General features: G+C 34.9%; 3 protein-coding genes and 1 long non-coding RNA gene across 8 annotated transcripts; 1 reads left to right on the forward strand and 3 right to left on the reverse strand.

Moving 5' to 3' along the window:
• Window positions 1-114: 114 nt before the first annotated feature.
• AT2G41170 (F-box family protein) lies at window positions 115-2,335 on the reverse strand. 3 transcript variants are annotated; one of them, NM_180016.4, is made up of 5 exons: window positions 1,284-2,334; window positions 1,083-1,162; window positions 829-1,001; window positions 638-709; window positions 115-538 (listed from the first exon to the last, which is right to left on the reverse strand). In NM_180016.4, the coding sequence occupies exons 1-5, from the start codon at window positions 1,884-1,886 to the stop codon at window positions 351-353; spliced, it is 1,116 nt and encodes a 371-aa protein (NP_850347.1). In that variant the 5' UTR covers window positions 1,887-2,334; the 3' UTR covers window positions 115-350. The 3 variants fall into 3 exon arrangements, with proteins under 3 accessions (NP_850347.1, NP_001323710.1, NP_001323709.1); NM_001336898.1 differs by having other exon boundaries at window positions 115-709; NM_001336899.1 differs by having other exon boundaries at window positions 145-538; window positions 638-1,001; window positions 1,284-2,335.
• Window positions 2,336-5,909: 3,574 nt separating this feature from the next.
• Window positions 5,910-7,270, reverse strand: AT2G41178. 2 transcript variants are annotated; one of them, NR_140743.1, is made up of 2 exons: window positions 6,244-6,880; window positions 5,910-6,160 (listed from the first exon to the last, which is right to left on the reverse strand). It is a non-coding gene; the product is annotated as an other RNA (long non-coding RNA). The 2 variants fall into 2 exon arrangements; NR_140744.1 differs by having other exon boundaries at window positions 6,146-7,270.
• On the forward strand, window positions 6,232-7,151 carry SIB2 (VQ motif-containing protein). The gene has a single exon (NM_129683.2): window positions 6,232-7,066. It carries the CDS (start codon window positions 6,283-6,285, stop codon window positions 6,706-6,708), a length of 426 nt encoding a protein of 141 aa, NP_030663.1. The 5' UTR covers window positions 6,232-6,282; the 3' UTR covers window positions 6,709-7,066.
• A 1,049-nt stretch (window positions 7,271-8,319) lies between the features above and the next one.
• AT2G41190 (Transmembrane amino acid transporter family protein) lies at window positions 8,320-11,600 on the reverse strand. 2 transcript variants are annotated; one of them, NM_129684.3, is made up of 11 exons: window positions 10,972-11,600; window positions 10,617-10,867; window positions 10,334-10,548; window positions 10,208-10,231; window positions 9,926-10,106; window positions 9,613-9,832; window positions 9,385-9,520; window positions 9,119-9,284; window positions 8,971-9,014; window positions 8,810-8,872; window positions 8,320-8,697 (listed from the first exon to the last, which is right to left on the reverse strand). In NM_129684.3, the coding sequence occupies exons 1-11, from the start codon at window positions 11,184-11,186 to the stop codon at window positions 8,602-8,604; spliced, it is 1,611 nt and encodes a 536-aa protein (NP_030664.1). In that variant the 5' UTR covers window positions 11,187-11,600; the 3' UTR covers window positions 8,320-8,601. The 2 variants fall into 2 exon arrangements, with proteins under 2 accessions (NP_030664.1, NP_001323503.1); NM_001336900.1 differs by having other exon boundaries at window positions 8,971-9,284.
• Between the last annotated feature and the right edge of the window lie 992 nt (window positions 11,601-12,592).

Raw genomic sequence — 12,592 nt, forward strand, 5'->3', positions numbered from 1 at the left:
AAAGCCCAAATCCTTTCATTTTGTTACAATATTTACCGTATAGTTTTAATATAAATAATAAACCCAATTTGTTGTTGCATCCATCATCATTAACGATTTCACATCAAAAGTCCTAAATTCTTAAAGTCTTAAAGCAATTGCATTAGGGCCATAAACACTTTTCCTTAAAATCTTTAAGCTATTTTATACAAATAATTCCGTCGTTTTTTGTTTCGATTAAAAAATTCTGTTTACAGTCAACGACGGAAGGAATTAAGACTACTACTGCGACAATATCGAAATAGTAGTCTCTTCCCTAACCAATTTACAATTAAGCAAAGTATTAAATGAAAACCAAAAACATTACAACACTACTCCAAGGCTTGTGATGGCCACAATTGCTTCCACGTAGAAATCTCTTCCTCCGTACCCAATTTCTTTACTCCGCCGTAGAAACCGTTTTCTTCATTTCCCGTCTCACGGTGGTCTTTCCTCTTTATCACCGTTCTTCTCCACGGTGATTCCGGTCTGAATTGTCTGAACTCCATCACCACATTCTCTGCCATTGCCAATAATATCCCATTAAACATTTTATTTTCCTTAATTAACGAATCGACTGTTTCTGACCAAAAAATAAAAACACTAATTAAATTGTTACCGTCAGAGTCGCAACGACAATTTTGTACGCCGTCGCAGTTTTGTAGATGACCAACGATTCCGAACCACCAACCTACGCCGGAAAATTAAAGAAATTCACCAAAATCAGACGAATCAAACGCACAAGTAATCGAATTTTAATTCGAATTTAGAACAATATATTTGGAAAAGAGAGAGAGAAAGAAGAGGCACCATAAGGGAACTCTTTGGTTCGTCGCCATTGGATCTCGAAATGGTCACCAGGTCGAAGTCCGTGCAAACAATCTGACACGTGCAGATCACGTGACTTTGTGTCGTCTTGAGACGGTCTCAGCCTCTGCCACGTCACCTTTTCCTCCGCCGCTCGCCGGCCATGTGCCGAGTATCTTGAAAAAAAACAGAGTAATTCAAATTTTAATGAAAAATCCTCAGAAAAATATCACATTTTCCGGGAAGAATTTCTTTACCTAGCTTGAAATGTATCAGTCTTGAAATCGTATCTGATCTTAGCATCGTAACAAGACATCATGAATCCAACATGTCCGTTCTGCAAATTTAGAAATCAAAAGAAGCAATTTTTCTCCAATTCAGTCAAATGGGTAACACCAAAACCACACACAAAAAAAAGACGAAATCTTTGTTCATGATTCGATCATAAGCATGATTACCTCGCGATTGTAGACTTGAGCAGGGAACCAAAACTTGCCATTTTCAAGATTCGAGTACCAATACATCACAGAATCTATAGGTGCCAAATATGATGATGATCCTCTGTTTTCACAACCATGGTTTGAACTTAACCATGCAAAGGGTTTCAAATTCGCAACAAACCTCGAACTCCAGTTTGGTTTACTCTTTCTACTACTACTACTACTACTTGTGAGACATCTCATTATCGTAGCAACGTGAGATTTCCACTCTTGAATCGCTGCATCACCCATCAATCTTCCCCATTTTGTCTCCATATGCTTCTCCCATAGATGATCGCTTACACACTTATCTCTTAGCTCGGAGCAAACACTAGTCATTGCACAGAGCTCTGATGGTGAGAGCTTCTCTAATATGCAGTCTAAGGTTAAGTCCGGCAAATCCAGGAGAGACATTTTGTTTTCATCTTCTTGATTCTTTTTCTTCCTCTTCGTTTCCTTTCTCCATGTTAATGTTCTAATCCCATTACGGATTATGCTTCTTGCCAGCCAAGAAACTATGAGGAACCCACAAATGGTGATGGAGAAACAAAAAGAAATGAAAGTGAGGTACTGTTTCTCCATTGAAAGCAAGAAACGAGGGAGAGAAAACAGAGTGAGATTAGTGGCTAAAGAGAGAGAGAGAGAGAGAGAGATTGATTGATTTACGGCTCAAGAAAAGAAAATTTGTTTTTGCCTTTTTAGTCATTTACACACGCAATTCAAGAGGAGCTGTCTCATGTAGTCACGCTTTGTGTATGTGTCTGTGTATATATATATATATATTTACAAGTATTAAGCAAGTAAGCTTGAAGTTGAAGACATTATAAACACAAACATTTTAATAAGAAAACACTAAAAGAGACATCGAACTGTGAACAATAATGAGGTTTAGGGTTTTAAAAGATTCGTTGTGAGGCTATTTAATAGAAGGTGCAACATTAAGTTGGGTGAGCAATAAATACAGTTAGGAGTAGGTGGAAACAGATGCAAAACCACTAATGACATTGGTTGGGTCATAAGAAGACTTCAAGTGACAATCCCATGAGAGGCTTCTAGTTACAGAGAAAGTGACCTTATAGAGGTTATGTCGTGCGTAACAGCTGGCGCTCGTTGCACCGATTTTTAGGTTGATCCATTTCAATCTTAAAACTACTCAAATCAACAAAATCAAATCTCACTTGAGGCAAAGAATGTATTGAAATCGTAATTACCTCCCCAACTACTCTCTCTTTTTGTCCGTAGCCTAATTCAACCAAACTTTCCAACTACTTTGTACAAAAATACTTTAAAGATTATAGAACAAAAGTTGGTTTATTGATGTATCCACATAATAATCTTGAAAGTCTTAAAGCCAAAATCTCACGAAACCAACACCGACTTGGTCAACTCCTTTTGGTAGTTCAACTAAAGTGAAGTGGGCTATACGACATGCAGTTGATAAGATGTGAACTAAAAACAAAATTGAAGTCTTTTTATTTCCAAAGATATAATAGCCCCACCTTAGGGTGAATTGTCCCAGGCACACACGGTCCCAAACCAAATTCCAAAACCCCCAGTGCCTTAATATTTTTAGAACTTGTTTGTTAGTATTTGACTCAGTTACTAATTAACAGATGTGGCATTGTTGATGAAACCCTCTCTATGTCGGGTCTAAAGCCCATTGGGTTGAGCCCGTTTTTAATGAAGATTCTGCTTTTCCGGAAGAGAACAAAAAAAAATCTCCCCAAGTCACATTCAGGAAGTGAGATTTTTGTAGGGTGAGATTTTTACCATCAGCTTTGTTTTGTTGAACTAAGCTTATCACTCACGATCATCAATCAGCGTGTAATGCCAACAATGAACAAATTGATCGAAGAGAAATAGATAAAGATTACAAATTATTTGTAAATTTACATACTTAAGAGCTCATTCTAGTACCTATCATGTAACCAAACTTTCTTTGCTTTTCCTCACAAAAGCCTTTTTCTCATGGATTTCGTAATCTTTGGGCAACGTAAAGCATTGGACGAGGGCTTGCTTTTGGAATTTGGTCCAGTGGGCTTATCTTATTTATCCTTTTAAAATACGGATTTTGAGAATCGTTGATGAGGAAAGTTGTAACTTGTAAGTGTTGCTTTTGGAATTTGAAATTTGGTCCAATGGACTTTAACAAAAAACAAATTGGTCCAGAGAACTTCTCTTTCTATGTGTAATGGATATCTTCATGGACAATAACTCCATAAATACGTATCTACTTGATAGATTGTCTTGGAAGAAGTGAGAAGTCGTTTGGGTCCGTTTACTTCCAAAGTCAACCCACTTACGTGCTCCCCGGATAATGCAACAACGAATAAATTTTGTTTGTTTTTTGGTGTCTTTTGTCGTTAGTGTTCAAAAGGATCACCAATTTCTTCGGTTATGGTATTATTGCAATTTTTATAATTAGGCCAAAATTAATAATTCATCGCCATCAGCATAGTCGTTCATCAGCCCCAACTCATCAGCTAGAGATTGGTAATAGTGTCGCCGACAATTTTCAAAAAATTTAGGTTCGAGTTCTATAATGGTTATGGTGAAAATATGATTCGTTTTGTATTTGGTGAGACTCATAAATATTAAGATGTGATAGTTATTTTTGAACCAAGGGAATACTTCGCTTTGTGAAATTGTGTTTAGATTTTCTTACATTGTTTATGTCTCTACATCTAAATAAATTCCTTCAAACCAAGAATTGAACTAGGTAGCTAGATATAAAAATATGACTTTCGCCACTATTGAGTACATCTGTTATGTTATTCATAACATAATGGAAAAAAAAAATCCATCTATCGTATATTCGTATGTAAGTTTTCTTCTTTCAAGTCTGCGATATGAAATAGTGTGTATAATCATTTTCTCCTACATACCATGTCATATGGGTGCCTTAGAGAAACTAAACTTTGTTATAAAATGAATAAAAGACAAAGGGAGGTATTTTTATTCTTTATGGGAAAACCCGAAAATTGATGACTCTCGTACTATACGAGATTCTTACAACTTTTGTTGACATATATCGAGTCAAGCTAAGTCGTAAACTTGGAATTATCTTATTTGTCATGAGAATTTGAATATCTGTGTACGTACACGTGACTTGACTTCTTTGAAGATCTATGTGATTAAGTTCAATTTTAAAAAAGTACTTAAAAAATTTTTGTCGAAGCTTTTGATAACTTTCTTTTGATAGTGAACTAACACCAAAATTCCCAAATATTATTCTTTTAGAACCCACTGTAATATATTATATATATGATGATTAACCTCATCAACTTTATGAATAGAATGGAAAAATGTATAAAGTGACATTAAAATTAGGAGTTTTGAAAGGGGCATTTAGAGGGCCCTCGCTAAATTAGATCGATTTTAAGAGACCCTTTAATTAGGACAGACCATACAGCACATACCGCTGTGCTACCCTCCTCTTCCCACTTGTCCATATGGACCCCTTTTGCCTTCATTTCTGTCAATTATTTTCCAATTATAAGCTTTTAGTATTTTGTCTTTAAAAAAAAAACCTTTTAGTATAATAGTTTTTTTTTTTGAGTTTTCTACTCAGTTATTACATTACGAGATCAACATTGGCATTATGCTTAAATAGTATTAGATGATGCTAGTCATTTTTTTTACCAAATAACACCTTTTTTGTTGGAGTCGGCAAAGAAAAACTTCGCCAAAAAATGTAACTAAAAAGCAGTATTAGGAGTTTAAATACAAATATTAACTTCAAATCTTCCACATATACACTCAATACCCTTTATTCTTGAAAAATCGACTAAACTAAATCATGCACCCAAGTTAGATCTGTTATCTGTATTGCCATACTTGAATTTGGAGAAGAGATAGCTAGACTCTAGTCACTGTATATTCCGTGCTCAACAATTGGAATTGACTCTTTAACCATGAAAAACGATCGACTTGACTCTCTCTCTCTATATATATATTTTTTTTTTTTTTTTTTAATGACTATCCCTATCCATACATAAATTATAATATATAATAACTTACACTTGTATTATATTTTCATTTTTGATAAAATGGTTAGAATGTTTCGGTTGATATCTTTGTTTTGGGATAAAATTTGGGTTAACTATGATCAGTGTAATGGATCCTTCGATTGTTCCCGCGAAGGTTAGTTAAATTAGTTTTTTCTTCTTCTTCTTCCATTTGTTTATTATTTTGAGATTTTTGTCTTTTATACTTGGTGAGATCAATATCGTCGGGTCAAGTGACGTCATGGCGTCTATATGTCTACATCACCTATCTTGACGTGGCGCTTTTGTTGATGCCCTGATGGCTAACTAGCCGACGGCGGCTTCCACTTTTTTTTTTTACTTATCCTCATATTTTCCATCACGTGATTGTTCAGCGCGTGCAACACACGCCCGGGACTCAGAAAAAATTAAAACAGTCATTATTTATCCGATTTGACGACAACCATTGAATGTTCAAATGGTATAGATATCTCTATGTTGTCAATTATTTAAATACTGGTTAAGGGGTTATTCAAGTAGATATACTATAATAACAAAAATATGACTATCATCAGTTTAGTCTTGTTTATAAAAGTTAATACTAAAAACTCCACATTGTGTCCGACCGTATATATATATTTTTGGTCCAACAGAATGTTCAATCAAAAAGAGTAACAAATCACACTTGTCATCTAAGTAAAAGATGTCATGGAGACACGATGAACTTAAACGCGCGTGGGCTAAACGCGCCGTCGGCTATCAGCGGATGAGGACTTTTTTCAATGCCATTAATTTTTTTGTTTGTTTCTTCTCTCTTCCCTTAATTCTCAGTAACTTCTTCTCCTTTCTCATTAACTTCCACTCTCCTTCCTAAAAGTAAAAACGATACATAAAAAAAAGTGTTCATTGTATATATATTTAAAAATTGGACTAAAACAAGAGAGAGCTCACACATCTAAATTTTTCTCCATATTACAAAAGAACTAAAGAAGATGGATCAGTCATCATCAACGTTGCTCATAAACCAGAGAAAGTCATCATCGTCTCCGACTAGGATCCCACCTAAGCAGAAGAGGAAGTCAACGACTACGCACAAACCCATCAAAGTCCGTTACATATCAAATCCGATGAGAGTCGAGACTTGTCCTTCTAAGTTCAGAGAGCTTGTTCAAGAACTCACCGGTCAAGACGCCGCTGATCTACCACCGTCGCCCACCACTTTTACCGCCGTAGATCTCCACCGTCCGTGTGAGTCGGAGATGAACTTAGAGCCGTTGGATGGAGAGGTCCGTGGAGAGTATTATTCACCGTTGGATGAGGAAGTGTTTAATGCTCCTCAGATGTCGGCAGGTCTTTCTGGTTTTTTCTCGTCTGGATTTTACAATGTTAACGCTTTAGGAAGCATTGGTTCTCTCTGAATTTTAAACTATGAATGTTTTGTTTCGGCACTGAAACACCGATCACGAAGAATAAACCATCTATAGTTTTAGGGTTTTCATCAAAACCTATATATGGATATATTACATATATAGTTTTTTTTCTCGCGAATTATTTACGTTTGTGAGTATATATAGAAATCTTTCATTTGTTTGTGGTTTTTTTATTTTATAATAATAATCAAACCGTATTAGTTTTAGTTGGGTTTATTGGTGTAGTTATGTAATAATTAACCTCAAAATCCCAATTTGGTGGTAGTGATTTTGTGATCAGTTTAATCTCTGGTGTAAATGATCACAAACGGAAAAGAAATAATAATCCATATAGAGCTTTTAAGTTATCACGGACTTTAGTTGAACATTTGGATAGATGTATGATGTATCCCTTTTGTTTTTTAGGATGACCCCATCTCTGTATAATAGACGCAATAATACATTTATATTTTGGAAATTTGGAATGAATGATAGAAGAGTTTTGTTATTTTCTTATCATTTATTAATCACATTATTTTATATTTACAATCTACAAACACACTATCTTATGGAAATATTCGTTTGATACAAACAACATTTAATGAAAACAACAACTTATTTCGTACGAAATGTTTATCGTATAGTTGACTATTGTGATATCTTAAATTGTAGAAATATTCAACGCTTCACAATTTTTAAATTCCTCTAGAATTGTGATTTGTGAGCTATGGTTCGATGTAAAGAGAAGAAGAAAAAAAACCTGAACGATTTATGAGATAGCCATTTTCAATTCAAAAATATTTTGTTCTAAACACATGAGTTAGCATTCGCTTGGAACAATCTTATCTTCTGAGGTTTGTTTGACTAAAAAGATGACTAATGTTTTGACGCTTGTTTCGCACGGCCAATAGACCGACTCCTTTCAATTTCAATTGTCAGCAAGAACTGACACATTAATATATAATTTATTTTCTATATGTTTACTTTCTGTTTGTGATCTCTATGTTTACTTGTCACCATCTATCATATTATTACTGGTTAAGAAAACTAATTTATTATCGACTTAATGTACCTTATAGTCAATAAAGGTATATGAACCAACCAATTCCATATACATAGAGAAAACTAATATGATTTTTCTTCCTTAAGTTTCGCTGTAAATTTTTGTCAATGGTTAAGAAAAAAAAAGTAAAAAAACAATTGTATATAAGAATGTTTTTAGGGAGCATTAAAACACTTTAGCAGGACCGACAAACCTCAAGTCTCGTAATTTTCCTTCCACCTTGTTAAGTCGGTGATGACGAGACGGGAGATATTTGGGTCACTAAATGGCCGATACTAATTAATACAATATCGTTCAACAGAATTATGTCAATCTTAACCTTGTAAAAACTGTTTTTTTTTCCTCTAACTTCTTTCCCGTTGGGTTTGCCTATATTTTCGATAAATTGAGTAAATTTCACTGTTAACTAGTCGTCTATTTTCCTCCTGTGTTAAATAGTTGTGACCCGATAATCAAATTGTGACACTCAAAAAAGCAGATTTTTGAACATCATGAGAACCAAATTTTAAATTTTTTGTTTTACATATCTATCTTTTGAGGTTAACACCTCCTTGTTTATTTGTGTTGTTAATACTTATTATTAATGCCTTTATCAAATAGGCGAGCTCATTATACCCAAATCTAAACATGAGAAAGATGCTCAGAAAAATGAAGAGATAGTAGATACACAAAAATACAAAAGCAAATGTGACACCTATGAGAAAGTAAACCTTTCACTAGTTTTATTAACTTTCAAGTCCAAAATAATCTTTCATAATCAAGAGTTTATTAGCTTCAACAAAAACATTCAACTCAAAGTACAGGGGATAAACTATGGGTCTCTTTGTCATGGAGTTCCTTCACTGATAGTTCCTAATGATCTTTGCCACCGAAGAATATGTCCCCAAGGTCCCGCTTACCACCCCGATGGCCACAATGATCGAACTCAGAATCATCTGTAGTACACAACTCAGTGTTAATCTTAAGAATCCAAATACAGAAACTCATCATCCCATAATAATTTCAAGAAATTGATAACAGGACAACAACAAGGCTCAATTTATATACCTGTGTTCTTGTTGCTTTGTTCCCCATTATCTTTATGAAGCATAAAGCTGGCATTATTATTGCCTGAACCATACATACATTTATGTAAAACTGTTTTGAGTGTCACATTTTTTGAAAACAATAATGTTCTTAAGATATTAAAGAGGATGATGGAAACTAACCACTAGTATACTGAGAAGAGATCCTATAAGAGCCATCATAAGACCTGTGTGGAAAATAAAACCAATTGCAAAAAAAGACCATTAAGGAGCAAATCTAGTAAAACGACACACGAGTGAGTTCTCAACCTTTCTAGCTTAATGTTCTTACCAAAAAATGGAATAAGGAAAGCAGAACAAACAGAAGAAGCGACGAGTGCTGTTCTTAGAAGAAGAAAGCACCATATGTTCTCTGACATTCTTTCCGGTAATAGTTCTTCTATACTCCTTGCAAGTGGATTCATCAGGAGAGCGTATTTTGTAAACGGACTCACAACCTGAGAAAAGGAGAAAACAGAACCAAGATGAAGTTTTAGTGTAAAATGGAACTTCCAAAGATTATGGAGAGAAAAATAAAAACTGGTTTTGTTTTCTAACCGTTGTCCACTGTGCCACTTTTGAGAAAAATTGGTCCTGTGGCATGTTTAGTGTAATCTGAGACAAGGTAGCTTCTCCAAACATGAGATAACCCATGATTGCAACTCCTCCGTATAACAAAACACATATAATGAAACTGCAATGTAGCAACAAAACAAAAATTGTTGGTTTCAGAATTGGATTATTAAACATCAAAAGCTAATATAAGAGTAAAGTTTTTGGTTTTACCAAGTGATCACTGCTTTGTTGAATTTGGTTTTATCAGCCATGGATTGGTATATATTTGGGAACACTGAATGTCCTGAATAGCAAAACCCGTATATACCAATTGCAAACGGTATCCCGTTCCATTTCACAGCCTGCCCGGTGTGATGAAACCCAATCCCGCCCGTTGTACCGAGGAAAAACACGCTTACTGCTATCAAAGCGGTTGCGATAACTCCACCGGCTATAGAACCAAAGAAAAACAAGTGAACTGATTCAATATTCTTGACGAAAGAATTCAATCATATGAAGAAAACAAAAATGCAGTTGATTGTACCTGAGAGGTAGGAAATGATGCGTAGATCTTTCAACCAAACAGTTGGAAGAACAATGAGAGCAGTTAAGATTCCAAATAAATGCTTAGAGTCAAGTCGGAACCCGAGCAAATCCAAGGATGTACCAGGGAAAAGCCCGGTAAGGTTATCTCCTTCCAAAATGATGAATTCAACACAATATGACTACAGAAAGTGGACAGCGAATCTAGTAAGTTTAAATTATAGAGACAGAAACAAGCTCTAGATCCATGAGTAAAATTCGGCTACAAAAAATCTTCACTTACATATAGTTCTGTGTACAATAGCATCTGCACAAAAGACACATAACATTGCAGAAACCATAAGCAACTGAAAACAGAACAACTGATCAAAATAATCAAAAGGAAGATAAAATCTATGGAACCACTTACACAGATAAGAATACGACCATATTTGCCAAAAGCTGCTTCTCCAATATCAGGATAAGTGATAATGCCGGTCTTGTTCTCGAAACAGTCTTTCATTAAAGTAGCAGTGTAACAACAAATAACAGCAAATAAGAGAAGAATTACCATACTTGCCCAACCAGCTTCTTTCACTGTATAAGGTGTTGAGAGAAGTCCAACTCCAGCCATTACATTAATAGCTGCAACCAATATAGAGTTACACATGTTTTCTTAATTAGGCCAAGAATCATAATCAGTTTTTAGTTACCATTGAAAATGGTTTGAATGACGCTGCATCCATAGCCACCAATGGGCAATTCCTCAGCAAATGAGCCTTTATGAGACCAAGCAGATTGTGTAGCTGAGGCTTTGTCTGAATCATCATGCCTCTCAGGAAGCAAAGGTGCTTTTGACTCAACATCTAAATTACTTCTGCTGGCTCTATAGAAACTCGGAGGATTACTCCTGAGCGACCCGAAGATTGGTGATGCCGCAATCGTATAAGAATCAGTCGTTTCCCTAAAAGAACCACAAAACTTGTCAATGTTTCATCACAAAATCTCAAATAACAAAACTTTATGAGATGGGTTACAAGGAAAGTTTCGAGCTTTACAATTAATTACCTGAAGCTTTGAGGCCATTGAACCTGGGAAATGAAAGGTTCATCGATGTCGTCGTCACGATCAACAGCATCACCAGGAAGATCTCCGAGATCGCTTTGATCAGTTTCACTGTCGTTCTCGTACTTACTGCTGTTGTCTTCTAGATCTTCGTTATCTTCGTCATCTTCGAACGTAACGTCGGTTTTTTTCTCCTTATCATTGTTCTTGTCCTCCATATTTCGAACAAACCCAAGTAAGAATAGATCTAGAGAGTATCAAGAACCTTAGAGGATTAAATCTCACCGAAAAAGGAAAAAAAAAGATCAAATCTTTATGATTGATTTTGGTTACAGAGTGGGTTCGAGAACTTTGCAGAGAGGTGGCAAAAGACTAATAAGGAAAGCTGAGTGTCTGAGCACAAAATGTCCGTTTTTTTTTAATCAAGAATTTTACTTTTTCGAGGATTTGTGTGATTTGATTGCTCTTGTTCTCCGTCTCTCTCTGTTCGCGAGAGTTGATTGCCCCTAGTTATAAGGCGGGAAAATAGTGACGTGGCGGTGATGATAGAGACTAGAGGAAAGAGATCAAAGTTGAGAAGCAATGTTTTTAGACTTTTGATCGACGACAAGTGTTGCGTTGAGATGGTTCGATATATTGATCCCTCGTAGGGATGTGTTGCCGTAGCCGGGATCACTAGGACTTGGAAAGTTATATGTTCTAGTATTCTCCAAAAATTTAAAATAAATATTCAAAACATAGAATAATTTATAAATGCCTAGAATATTAAGAAATATATAAAGTTTCAATATTATGGAAAAATCATGTTTCTTGTAAAATATATAAAACGGTTTTTAGCCTATTGACAAAAAGAATTCATAACGCTTAGTTCCAATGATATCTATTGACAAAAGGAATTCATAACCTTTCTCTCTTTATTTCTTTCACGTTTAAGATATAAATGGCGAATGATACCATGAATGTTGCTGGATTCTTAAGCTTATTCTACCTTTTTTTTTTTTCATAGGCTTAGTACTTACTTAAACTCATTTGTTGTTCTAAATCTAAGTGTCTCGCAAGAGTCCAAAGAAGGAGATGGGAGTGACTCAAGGTCGACGAGGGAATGGGGTGTAAATGTAATCGTGTTAGTGAACATAGAAATACATTATCTCTATGTGGTGACATGTGAATTTTCTCCAAGTGTCAAACTTCCATATGCTCATTAACAATCCAATAATTTAAGCTTTTTGACAAAATTGTATTTTTTTTGGTCAATTATCTCCAATGTGGTTTTAAACAAAGATATATATTAAATAAAGATTTACATGCCTTTTCCACCTTGATATTTTGCAAATCATGAGAATCTCTTCCTTTTAATGTTGCCAGTTATATAGGTTAAAAACATATTTGCATTTCAAAAGGAATATTAAAAAAACTTAATTGTTCTGCTACATTTTGGCTTTCAAAAGTCATATTGTGAGTCTAAAACTATTAAACTGTAAACAAAGGAAAATAAAATAGTATTTATATGCTATATGTAAAATATGAAATGAATAGACTCACACTTTTTCTCTAGATCCTTAAGTTAAACTGTCACGCTTCCGGTACGTGGCTTATCGATCAGGAAATGCCAAGATACTGATCC

The sequence above is a fragment of the Arabidopsis thaliana genome, chromosome 2, assembly GCF_000001735.4.
Source record: "Arabidopsis thaliana chromosome 2, partial sequence".
NCBI classification, from domain to species: Eukaryota; Viridiplantae; Streptophyta; class Magnoliopsida; order Brassicales; family Brassicaceae; genus Arabidopsis; species Arabidopsis thaliana.